The sequence below is a fragment of the Sceloporus occidentalis genome, unplaced genomic scaffold, assembly GCF_023333645.1.
Source record: "Sceloporus occidentalis isolate IW3139 unplaced genomic scaffold, rSceOcc1.0.p SCAF_6, whole genome shotgun sequence".
Lineage (NCBI taxonomy): Eukaryota > Metazoa > Chordata > Lepidosauria > Squamata > Phrynosomatidae > Sceloporus > Sceloporus occidentalis.
This window is the reverse complement of record NW_028316986.1, coordinates 14,857,616-14,871,218: the sequence shown is the minus strand read 5'-3', so window position 1 is coordinate 14,871,218 and position 13,603 is coordinate 14,857,616. Positions and strand designations below refer to the sequence as shown.

General features: G+C 40.2%; 1 protein-coding gene across 2 annotated transcripts in view; it reads right to left on the bottom strand.

The window, feature by feature from the left end:
- Nucleotides 1–13,603, bottom strand: part of PSME4 (proteasome activator subunit 4) — a 132,742-nt gene that overhangs the window by 65,373 nt on the left and 53,766 nt on the right. For both annotated transcript variants that reach the window (XM_089528916.1, XM_089528917.1), the window contains exons 8-13: nt 10,837–10,959; nt 9,103–9,195; nt 7,822–8,087; nt 5,754–5,940; nt 4,462–4,551; nt 3,115–3,179 (exon numbers count right to left, since the gene is read on the bottom strand). In XM_089528916.1, the coding sequence (XP_089385042.1) occupies nt 3,115–3,179; nt 4,462–4,551; nt 5,754–5,940; nt 7,822–8,087; nt 9,103–9,195; nt 10,837–10,959 (824 nt within the window). The remainder of the gene's footprint in view (nt 1–3,114; nt 3,180–4,461; nt 4,552–5,753; nt 5,941–7,821; nt 8,088–9,102; nt 9,196–10,836; nt 10,960–13,603) is intronic.

The following is a 13,603-nucleotide window of genomic DNA, read 5'->3' as shown; positions in this document are numbered from 1 at the left end:
TTCCTCATAGGACATGGTTTCCAGACCCATCAGCATTTGGGTACCCTCCTTTGGACACGCTCGAGTTTCTCAATGTCCTTTTTGAATTGTTGTGTCCAGTACTGGACACAATATTCCAGTTGGGGCCTGACCAAAGCAGAATATAGTGGCACTATTACTTCTCTTGATCCAGGCACTATACTTTATTGATGCAGCCTAAAATTGCATTGGCCTTTTTAGCTGCCGCATCACACTGTTGACTCATGTTCAACTTGGACTCCTAGATCCCTTTTACATGTAGTTTCATTCAGCCAGGTGTCCCCCATCCTATATCTATGTATTTTATTTTTCCGCCCTAAGTGCAGTACCTTACATTTCTCCATGTTGAATTTCATTTTGTTAGCTTTGGCCCAGCTAATCTAGTCTATTTGCGTCATTTTGAAATTTGATCCTGTCCTCTGGAGTATTAGCTATTCCTCCTAATTTGGTATCATCTGCAAATTTGATGAGTATGTCCCCAATTCTGTCATCCAAGTCATTGATAAAGATGTTCAATAACAGTGGCCCCAGGACAGAGCCCTGTGGGACCCCACTGGTCACTTCTCTCCAGGATGAAAAGGAGCCATAGTTGAGCACCCTTTGGGTTCAGCCAGTCAACCAATTACAAATCCATGTAACAGTTACCTTGTCTAGCCCACATTTCACTACCTTGTTTGCAAGAATCTCATGGGAAACCTTGTCAAAGGCCTTTCTGAAATCAAGATATGCTATATCCACAGCATTCCCTTCATCTAACAAGATGGTAATTTTATCAAAGAAAGAGATCAGATTTGTCTGGCATGACTTGTTTCTCTGAAACCCATGTTGACTTTTTATGATTATGGAATTGCCCTCTAGATGTTCACAGACTCTCTGTTTAATGATCTGCTCTAGAATCTTTCCTGCTATTGATGTCAGACTAACTGGACGATAATTTTTGGGATCCTCTTTTCCCCACTTTTTGAAGATGGGGACAACGTTTGCCCTCCTCCAGTCTGCTGGGACTTCTCCTGTTCTCCAGGAGTTTTCAAAGATTATTGTCAACGGCTTAGATATTACATTTGCCAGTTCTTTTAATATCCTTGGATGTAGTTCATCTGGCCTGGAGACTTATATTCATTTAGATTAATAAGATGTTCCTCTACTATCTCTTTACTTATTCTGTGCTGAAATTTCCCTATTCTCTGCTCCATTATCCTCAGGTTGAGCACCCTTTTCCTTTTCTGAGAACACAGAGGCAAAGAAGGTGTTGATTAATTCTGCCTTTTCTCTGTCCCCTGTTAGCATTTTGCCATCTTCTCCACGCAGTGGCCCTACCGTTACCTTCTTCTTCCTTTTGCTGCGGACATATCCATAAAAGCCCTTCTTGTTGTTCTTAACCTCTCTAGCAAGCCTGAATTCATTCTGTGCTTTAGCTTTTCTGACTTTACCCCTACACGTGCCTGCTATTTCTTTGAATTCCTTTATCATGATTTCCACCTTTTTCCATTTCTTATACACGTTCCGTATAATAATAATAATAATAATAATAATATGTTTTATTTATAAACCGCTATTCCAAATAGATCATAGCGGTGTACAAGAAAATTATAAAACAGTACAAGAAAAATCTACAATTAAGATACACTGTATCTTCAGGCTAGCCCCTGATGACGCTGGGCCAGCCTGTTCTCTCCCTCAACGGCCGAAAGATGACAGTTACGGAGGGAGGGCACTCTGTCTTCAGGCCAGCCTCTGATGACGCTGGGCCAGCCTGTTCTCTCTAAGTATAAAACTTAGCTCAGTTGAAAGATCCCTAATCATCCATCCAGGTTTTTTGAGACACCTCCCATGTTTCTTTCTCACTGGAACAATTTGAAATTCGGTATCTCCCTTTTGAGAAATTCCCATCCATCCTGAACTCCCTTCTCTTTTAGTATTTCTGACCATGGGATCGCCCTCAATACTTCTCTGTTTACTGAAATCTGCTCTCCTAAAGTCTAGAATGCATGTCTGACTATGCCTGGCTTCTCCTTTCCACTGTATAACAAACTCCAGGAGAACATGGTCACTGGGTCTCTCTCTCTCCTCTGCAGTGCTGCTTCTGGCCTAATTGAATGTCTAGGTGGAAAAATGGTGGTGATGGCAGCTCTTTGATGCTTCCCCTCACAGGAATGCCGAGAGAGTAAAGTGGGTGGTGCTTCTTTCAGGAAGACTAAGCTCTCACCTTTTGCCACTATATACAGAGAAGAGGATGTTTCTTTTTTTGGTAAGTGTTACACTGTGCCTTAATTCTTACCGTTACACCTTTTTGACATGTGTGCCTTTTCTTAGCCCCATCCACACTCTATTGCCTCCCTTCACATACACATCACACAGCAACCATTTACTGTAGTTCCTTCCACATCCATCCAAACTTTAGGGTGAACACAAACAATTACACCTTTGTAAATTATTTGGCACTGTTTTCCTTTGCTTTGTTCTTTACATCTTTTTCTACATGCCCCTAAGTTTTATCCTTGATTTAGCCAAGGGTCATATCAAAATCCTTAATTCGGATTCCAAAACACACCCTTGACTTATACATGAGGTTGTCTTATACATGACTACATGCAATATTTACTTATATTTACTTTCAGAAGACTGAAAGAAATGGGAGATATCAGCCATAGTTCAGGAACTGCATGGATTTTTTGGGATAGGGAATAGCTACTGTAACACCACATCAAAATATACTACTGCCCATGAAATTTGTTCTTCCAGCTCTATCACCAAGATGCTCAGCCTGTTTTGCCATCCTCCAATTACTCTTAATGCTTATAATCCCCATTCAGAATATTCAAACAATGACACAAACTAGTCCTTCTCTTCAAATTACAACTTAAAATACACCTATTTAATGAGTAATTTAGCTTAACCTCCAATAAAATGGTGGCATGCCCATTTCGTCTTTATTAAAAAGGATGAGGGAGAACTCATCATATGGCCAGAGCAGGACTATTAAAAGTACTTATGTTCTGGTTGGTAATGATCTGAGGAGACAGATTCAAAATTACATGAAGCAAAAGAGACAAGGTTGAAATACACGAGGAAGCCAAATGATCTATCACAACTTGCCTGTCCATGAACTGCAATACAAAATCTTCAAATTCAGCAGTAGCAGAGCACAGTTCTCTTTCCACCTATGATTTCAAAAGGTAGAAGAAAAATTAAGCTTCCCTTTTACTTCCAAATTATGGCTTACATTCATAGAATCATAGAGTTGGAAGAGACCGCAAGGGCCATCCAGTCCAAACCCCTGCCATGCAGGAACTCTCAATCAAAGCATGCCTGACAGATGGCCATCCAGCCTCTATTTAAAGACCTCTGAGGAAGGACACTACACTCCAATGGAGTGTGTTCCACTGTCAAACAGCCCTTACTGTCAGGAAGTTCTTCCTAATGTTGAGGTGGAATCTCTTTTCCTGTAGCTTGCATCCATTGCCATGGGTCCTAGTCTGGAGCAGCAGAAAACCTCCTCAATGTGACATCCTTTTAAGTATTTAAATTTCTTCCCCTCCCTTTCCCCCAAAGTCCTTTACTGCTATATGAAAAAACAACTCCAAAGGATGTTTCAGCACTCCAGACCTCATTTTGAAGATCCACAGGCAAGGCAGTGGAAGATGGGGAACAGTTACTCCCCTCCTGGTTTTAATGACAGAAGAAATCGCTGTGTACAACCACCCCCATTGGTTTGTGGCCTATGATATACTTCCCAAACTGCAGCTAAACATTTCAGTTCAATTTTATATTTATTATCAGAATCATTATGCCATGTTCTAATAATTTTGTATTAGTAACTAAAAAATCCATTCCCCATATCCCTGTTCTTGACACAATATCAGAACACAAGAAGAAAGAATTTCAAATTATTCCAACAAAAATGTGTTAAAAATAAATAAAGGCTTTGGGCCACAAAATCTCTAAATGCCAGCTCTCCATATCCACAGATTTTTGCATCCATGGATTAAACCACCCACATATTGAAAACATTCCCTCACCCACTCCACAATATATATATATATATATCTCCCCAAAATGCAAACCTTGATTTTGCCATTTTATATAAGGGACACCATATTATTACACCACTGTATAAGGATAAAAGCATCCATGGAACCAAACCCCAGTAGACACCAATGGCCCACTGTAGAGCTTAATTTTTGGTGTTGCAAAGTACATACAATAAAATAATTTAATCATTTAATCTTAAACTTCTACTGATATTATTGTAAACCACTTAAATAGGAAGTGGCATACAAATGTTTTAAATAAAACAATTTATTACACAGAAGGCTGCAACTCTCTCTTATTTACAGTGGGAATGCATTTTAAAGTGGTTACTTGAAACAGTAACTGCTTTCTACTTCATTAGAAAGCATCTAAAACATAACCTGAAGCAAAATTAACCATTTCATACCTTACCTCTGTGAGATTATTTCTCTCTTGTAATATAGCTGAACAATCTACTAAAGGCACAAGAGTAGAAAACGTTGCAATAAACTGGAATGTGATCTATGGGGAAATACAAAGGAAGTTTCAATATGCAGCAATTACATTGAAAGCTGGCACTGAATTTATTTTAAGTCATAAGGTTTGAACATGTGTAAAATAAAGCACATAAACAGTTCAGATACTAGAAATCTGCCCATACCTATGTATGATGCAACAAATGGTACAACAAACATATTACATATATTTAATTCCCACCAGTTTGCCTTTGTGCATACCAACATACCAGAGATGGGAATCATACAGATCTGCAGCTTCCACCATTCCTCACCATTAGCTATATCTGCTATGGCTGCTGGGACATGGGTCCAACACTAACTGTGTGATTTTGTGACTCCCATCTCTGTGCTAAACCATAGTTCTGCTTGACATACATAAGCAAAAACATGCTGCTCTTTTATCTCTATTTCATGTATAATTGTAATAATAACAACAACAACAACAACAACAAGTTTATTTGTATTTTCCCACTTCTCCCAACGGATCAAAGTGGGATTACAACTAGAAATCTCCATACAATGGCAATCATATCTAAAATACACATCATAAAAACATCAAACAGTATAAAATCTCATTACAGCAATCACATTTTGACAATTCCATGATTACTGATCTGGGGTTCATGAAGGATTAGAGACAGCTATTGCAACCCTGGGGTCATCCCTCAACTCCTGATTTCCTGGACCACCTTTTTTTGTTTCCCTTCCAAAAAGGTGAATTCCCTCCCTTGGAAGCTGCCAGAATAAGCAATTCATATTCTGAACAGATTGCAGTAGCCCCTGCACTGTTTAACATGAAAAAGGGCAGGTTGCATACCTGCAACTGTAGTTCTTAAAAGTTGTCACCTATGAATTCACACAACTGGGTGCAAGAATACCCCCTGCTGTGTGAACCACAGAGAGCACAAAGAAGAATATCCAATTTTCAATAAGAGAAAGGGGCATTTTGCCATTTCTGGAGAGAGGGAGTTGTTCTGCCCCCCCCCCCCCAAGTCATGGAATTCCCGATGATCCCAGAGTAGAAGATGTGCCTGTGGACCTGCTGCACTTGTCTAGCTCTGCCACCTGTTGAAGAAGGACTGAAATATGGGAGGACACATGGGAATGAAGCGGTGAAGCTGTGGAAAACTGAAGTCATATTCTGCAGTGAGCTAAAATAGACTGGTTTGTGTCACAACAACAACATGTGACGCTTAATATACTCACCATGCATTTGCTAAAGTCATTTGGATCTACACCAGGCAACGCTCTCATCAAAAGAGGCAACATGTGCGTTGGACCTTCAGGAAATGACTTGCCCCCAGATACCAGGCTACGAGCTACTCCAATTACACAGCTTAAGGTGGCTGTGAGTTGATGAGGTTCTGTTAATGTCTCCAGTGCAGGGTATGTTCTATGCAATTGTATGAGGGAGAAAAATGAAGATAGATTTTTTTTAAAAAGGTTTGATGATGTTTCTCTTCCTGGAGATCACCAGATAATCATTTTATATGCATATGTAAAGAATCACAATTAGAACCTCATGAAAAGAATTGGGTTTCAGTATTGTAAAGTGATTCTTTGAATACCTGTTTCTTTTTGTTTTCATGTTTGTTTTGTGCCTTTAAGTTGTTTCCAACTCATGGAGACCCTAAGGTGAAACTATCATGAAGTTATCTTAGCATGTTTCTTTGGGGGGGGGGTGTATGTGTGTGCCATTGCCATCCTCTGAGGCTGAGTGTGTGACTTCACAAGTGTCACCCAGTGGATTTCCATTGCTGAGACAGGATGACATGTTTCTCACGTATTAACTATACCTAAAGGTATGAATTGTTTTAATGCTGCAAATAATTTAATTCTTTTTAACGCTCACTTTTGTATTTTTTGTATTTAATGTTAACTTTTTAATTGTATTGTTCTTTTAAACTGTAAGCTGTTTGAGTCCCAATTTGGGGAGAAAAGCAGGATACAAATAACAACAATTGGTTGTTGGTCCATGCACAAAATGATCAAAACTTGCTCTTTAACTATGAGGTTTTGTACTGTGGTAGTATTTAGTAAAGTGAATAGAAAAGATAAACAGCCTCTCATGTAACAGAGTTAAGGGCCATTGGCTGCAGCTGAATGGTGGGTATTTTAGGATAGAACAGAAGTGCTCCATCATACACCACATAGCTAAACTATGGAATTCACTTCCCTACTATATGGTGATGACAATTAACAGGGACAGCTAAAAACTGGTTTAAACAAATTCATGGAGGACCAAAGGTTCTAAATGGTTACTAGTTATTATTGGCTAAATACCATCTCTAGAATGAGAAACACGATGCCACTGAGTAACAGTAACAGGAGAAGGCTATTATGTTTTCTTTGTGGGATTCCCATGGGCATCAGTGGTAGGCCACTAGGAGGGAAAGGATGTTGAGCTGGACAGGCCTTGAGTCTAATCCAAAAGAGACTTTCTTATGTCATTTCTACAGAAGAAATAATCAGCCTTGTCTCCTTTTTCTCCCCTGCTGACTTGCTGTTCTGGTGACAGGCTGATATGAACAGGAAAGTCAAGTCAAATGGGTGAAGGAACAGAAAGGGCCTACACCAGGGATAGGGAAAATGTGGCACATGGGGGGCTACTTTACAGCCCCCGAAACTGCTATGAAGCCCTCAGACAGCTTGCAATAGTAGAAATACTGTGACAGAATACATTGTGCCAGCTCTTGTCTTGGCTCTCCATCTTAGAATGCAAAGCATTAACATTAGGAAAGCTCTCAGCCTATTTTTATGATTTTAAGATGATATGTTTTACGGGAGACTGAATTTCAATTATTCTACTAACTATGCAATACAACCTTAAATACAAGTACAATGAAGTATGTAATACTGCATTTGCTCCTATTTAGGATCATATTAAAAAAGCACTGAGGAAAAAGCTCAACATGGTTCATCAGATTTACAAATGGCTCTAGGACTTCTAATTTGTTGTTGTTTTGACAGCTGCCTTTCATTGACATTTTAACTGTTTTATAGCTATTAATGCCAGAAGAAAATATTTGAACCAGGATCTCAGCATATACGTTTGAAATGTAAAAATCCATAAAACAAGGGACTGTTGTGTAAATTAAAACAAGAAAATGGATAAGAAAGTAGAAGCATATTATATCCCTGAACAAACAAAGAAAGTCCAATTTTCCTTCTGAGCTTTTCAGCTGCAATAAAGGTAACTCTTTGGCATACCTTTTCCAGACCCTCTGAACACCAGATGTTAATAATTTTTTTTCTGAATTTCCTTAGAACTTACTTTTCAAGTACTGGTGGGATTACCAACTCAGGACGCATTAGTGCAAGGTTCTGAAGTGCTTGGGCTGCCTCTAGGCTTCCAGTTTTGCTGAACATGGCCAGAAGGACAGGCTGAATAATACATTCTACAAAGTCTGTTATGTCCTGGTCAGTAAGTTTATGGCTATCAGGCACAGGAGTAAGCCAAGTCATCTTCTTATAACGCTCACGATGCAATCGTCTGACAACACTATTGGGCAGCCGCTGAAGTAACTTCATTAGCTTGTTCTGTCAGCATAGGGAAAAAGGAAACAGAATCAATTTCAGTTAATTAGAAGCAAAGAAACTAAAAAGAGGCTTTTTGCAGTGTCTGCAACACTGGTAGCTGAAAGAGGGTGGTAGATTTAGTTTGGAGGGAGAGGATGTCAGGATCATAGATCCTGTCATGCTTGCTAGACATATAGCCTGTATGTGCTTTATAATGCTTTATAATTCAGGATGATGGGATATGTTACACAATTGGTGGGAAAGTTGTTGATCTTCTTTGTCACTGGCTAAAGAGCAGACATCAGGGGAGGTAATATGCACTGTCTGGAAACTCGGTAGGAAGAGGAAAAGAGGGGTAGTCCTGGGAAGAAGAATGTTTTAGACTGAAGACGAATAGGGTGTGAGGGAACAAAAACATTTGAATTGCTATATGTTTTTAATATACTGTGTAACCAAAAAGTGCTTCAGTCCTAAAAACGCTGTTATGCTGTGAACAACTTTCATTTTCTAAACCTGCTGAAGCTTGTGTTTCTGAACTGAAGTTACCAAGCACATGACACAGATTATCCTCATGGGATATGATCAAGCAGAGGGCATTACATATGGCCTTGCTGGCCACAGAAACAGCCAAAGCTACAATTGTCCCTCTGTATCCACTGATTCTTTATTCTGAGATTCAAGCATCCATGGCTTGAAAATATTCAAAAAATATAAAAATTCCAAAATGAAAGCCTTGATTTTGCCATTTTATATAAGACAGATTTTGGTATCCACCGGGGGGGGGGGGGGGTGTGTTTCCTGGAACCAAACCTCAGCTGATATCAAGAGCCCACTGCATTTGAAACAATAATGAAAAATGAGCAGAAGGCATAAGCTTATATTTTTGGATCACACATTTGATAGTATCCAATACAAATGAATATTGTTTTTAGTTGCTTTTTCAATAAAACAAAGGACAACAATATCCCCCTCCAACTCAAACATTTAAGTTTTTAACATCAGCATTAGAAAAGAAAAATACATATTGTCTCCTTACCAACCAACGTCCATTATTTGAGGGGTGGTAAAATGATGCAATGCTTTTGAATAACCCAGACAAGTGCTTCTGTACAAGTTTGCTTGGTCCACCCTGTTCAGATAAAGAGAAAAAGAAGTTTTGTATTCCACCTTTAGGGATCACTAACAAAGTGATAATGCAGTCTTAACACACTTTGCAGTATTCTAGTAAGAGTGTCCTTCTTCTCAGGCTGCATCCGCACTGCAGAAATTATCCAGTTTGACACTACTTTAACTGCCATGGATCAATGCTATGGAATTCTGGGATTTGTAGTTTGCTATTGAACTAGAGCTATCTGACAGAGAAAGGTAAATGTCTCATAAAGCTACAGTTCCCAGAATTCCATACAATTAAAGTGGTGTCAAACTGGATTATTTCTGTAGTGTGGACACAGCCTTAGAAAGCAAAATCCTGGGGCCAAGAGGTTTGCAAGTAGGTGAGCTACAACAATTCTAAAAATACAACATTGGAATTTACAGCTCCACTGTAAGGCAACTATTGCACAAGGCACCAAAGTTCATGCAAACTAGTTGGCAGTGTGTGTTGTTTTACAAAAAAATGGCTTTTCTTCAGGCAAACTGTTTTTAGTATTACTTAAAACATAGACAAAAAAAAACCATGATGGTAATTCAAAGATTCTCTGGACAGTTGGGAAGGTACTAGTTTTTAAACATAATGGCAAATAGTGGACAAAGGATATGCTCTTGCAGTCATCTACAGTCGAAAGCAAGAGATGTGTAGCTCAATTTGTATTGCTTGGCTGACACACTACAACATAGTTATTGGTTAAGCCAGTAACAATAAGCCAAGCAGGTTTTGTCTATCCTGAATAACCTTGCCAAATTATAATTAGAATGTGTTAAAAAGTTTGCTGAGATCTTCACTCTTTAAATGAAACATTATTTTCAAATATTTCAAGGAACAGAAATAGTCCCACATCTTTCCTGGGCTGGAAATGTTATGGCCTTGACATACCACAGGATGTCTGTCTCTTGTGAAGTACTTGCTGTTGGCATGGTGCTGCTTTTATTATAATGCAAAGATGTGCAGCTTTTTTGCTCCAACAGCATTATGCAGCATCAGGAGGGTGTCTAAGGTCACATATAAAAAACACATTGATGGGGAGGAGGGCGATTTAATTCCCCCCCCCCCCCCACACACAGCATCAATGAGATGGAGCTGCTTCTGGGTGGCTGACAATGGAGAGGCTAAAGCCTCCTCATTAACCCCCTTGATCTCAATAGGTATTGCTGCTTCAGTCCTGCCATCAACAGCATAGATACAGATATTGGGAGGGGCACTTCATCCTCCAGAAACCCCATGCCAAATCAGAGACTCTGGAAGTTGAAGGGTAGGTTATACACCCTACTATAATCACCAAAAATAGATTATTATTTTTTGTGGCCAGGCATTTCCAGCACTTGGATCACTAAAGAACAGAATGGGCTTTTCTGAGAAGTTAGCCATTCTGCCTCTTCCTATAAAGCACATTTCTATTTATTCCTGTGCTCTGGGACCAGTCAAAGTATGTATCATCTAGAAAAAATACATTTTTTTCATATATGGTTAATCATATTGGTTTCCAAGTCACCATATAATAAGTATGGATAATTGGGATGCTTGAAAGCCAAGATCCATGTAACTGGACCATGTATTTTTTTTTTGGGGGGGGGGGGAGAGAAGAAGACTATTAAAAAACCAAAAAGATGCTACCATCATTGCTGTGATCCACATAACTGCATGCCCTATGTCATATGCATTCGTTAGGAATCGTGGAACCAACACCTGGTTGCTTCCTACTGGAAGGTTCAAACTTCGTAGTATTCTGGTAAATATCTGTAGGACAGAATTTCATAATTATATAACAATATGCTAAGAATATTATCTGATTCTTGTTACCGTTATCCATGCATTTAAACACCATCTTATCAACTTTATCCACAAAGCATTCTGCCAGCAAACCACCTTTTTCTTTTGAATGGCATGGGCACTGCTTCTGGTACAAAGCTAGCTAGCCTGGTTCTTTCAGAACTCCTGGAACATTTTCAGATTGGCGATGAATTGTTCTGCAGTTTTTCAGCCAACCACACACTGTTTAACTGCGCCATTTTGAAATTGTTCTCAGTTTATGCATGCTACCGCTGCACAACAACTCCACAACTCTACAAACAGTTTAGAACTTCTCACTACTAGACACACATTCCTCACTAGTATCTGAAAAGCATCTACATAAAAATGTTGAAGAAATTCAACCATGCTATGCCACCAATTATCCTTTCAAAGTACTGCTAAACAAAAACTGAAGCTCGTGTTCCCTTTCCCAGAATTAGCAGGTATTCCGAAGAGCTTGGCAATAGCTAATGGTGCTCCAGGAGAGTTTTTAAACTACAGAACAAAATATTATAATTAATTAAGAAATGAAATGCCTCAAGGTTCAATTCTACAGAAATGATTTAGGACAGACTGTGTGAACAAGGGATGTTGGTGGTCATTAAAGGTTATATACTGTAACTACACTCATCCCTCCATATTTGCGGCTTTGATATTTGTGGATTTGATTAATATGTTCTCTCTAGAAATATCTAGGTCCTCCAGTGCAACTCTATGGACAACATTAACTAAAAGTTGCACTGAAAGACCTAGAGGTGGATTACAGACCGCCGAAAAGCGGCGGCCTGTACCCGCCCCTTTCCCCGAGGTATCGGGGCCTCAGCTGCCAGACCGGCAGCCTCCGAGGCCCCGATCCACCACTTTCCAGGCTGCGGGGAAGCGGCAAAAGGCCGCTTCCCCGCAGCCTGGAAAGGGGTGTCCTTGGGGCTTCAAGCCCCAAGGACACCCCGCAGCGGCGGGGAGGAGAAAGGGGCCGCTTGGCCCATTTCTCCCTTGCGTTGCTGGGCGCAGCCGTCTGAAGGCTGCGCCCAGCGATGCAAAGCGGCACCGCAAACCAGGAAGGAGCTCCGAAACGGAGCTCCTTCCTGCTCCGCGCAAAGGGCGCACTAAGCGCCCTGGCGCGGAGCGACGACATCACATCCGCGCCGCCCCGTATAGAGGCGGTGCGGTCGTGACGTCGTCATGGCGGCCCCCATGTGGAAGGGGAGCCGCCATTTTGTACGGACTCAGTCTGTACTAGGGTTAGGGGGGTGAGGAAGCACTGCACCTTCCTAACCCTAGTACGGACTGATTCCGTACTTAAAGGCCCGTCTGTAACGGGCCAGAGATTCCTAGAGAGAATACTCTAGTAGGCATTTGTAGTTCCTCCATTGCAGTTCTATGGTCAGTGTCTGTTGGATGTTGACACAGAATTGCACTGGAGGACCTAAAGATTCCTAGAGAGGTGTCCTCTCAGGTAAAAACATTATGATTTTCTTATTTGTGTTTTTTCCTTATTCATGGGGGTCTTGTGCCCCTTACCCTAGCGAATATGGAGGGACAAGTGTACTAGTAGAAATCACCAAACATTTTCATAAAAAGTGGGATACAGTCAGAGAAAAGAAACTTCTTCATTTATCTCTTTCCAGAGCTAGAGTTGAAGCTGGCTGGTGGATTCAGGGTGTTGAATTTCCTAAATTTAAATGTTTTCAAGTTGCCTCCCTGCTGCCAGCTCACTTTCTTCCCCATCCCTGTCACTCTTCAGGTACCACTGAAGACTGACTGCATGTCTCTTCAGGAGTCCTACTTAATAAAAAATTAAATCTATAAGGCAAAAAAACAGGAATAGCAGTAAATATCATGATGTACCTTACCCATGGTAAGACAGAAGACAGTAGGAAAAAGGGAAGGCTGGACAAGTGGACAGGCTCAAATAATGAAGCAACAACTCTGAACTTGCAAGACCCAAGCAGGCCTCTTCATAACAGGATGACTTGGAGGTCTCTCATTCAGAGGATAACCATTAAGTCAAAGTTGACTTGACGGCAATTAACAGCAAAAGCAATTCTGTTGATTTATAATTTAAGAGTTAATCATTATAGTTTAGTTATCATACTTTAATGGAAATGGCTGTTATTGTTGTGTGCCTTCAAGTCATTTCCGACTTATAGCAATGCTAAGGCAAACTGATCATGGAGTTTTCTTGGCTAGTTTCTTCAGATGGGGTTTACAATTGCCATCCTTTGAGGCTGAGAGAGTGTGACATGCCCAGCATCGTCCAGTAGGTTTCATGGCCAAGCTAGGATTTGAACCCTGATCTCCAGTCATAATCCAACACTCAAGACATACCACGCTGCCTCTCACAATGGAAGTGATAAAGCATAGAAAATAAAAATAGGGGAGGGACATCTTCAGTTACCATGGTCACAGAATGAATGGCTTTTTAAAATAAGTAAAAAAAAAATACTAAGCAAAGGGTCTTATCAGTGGCTATTTAAAAAAGCAACATCTATTTTCAGAGTCATTAAGGGAACTCAGAAAACCTATCTCCATCCTACCCTATCTGTGAGCCTTCCTGAGGCATTAAAAACTACATGTAGCATCAGCAAAG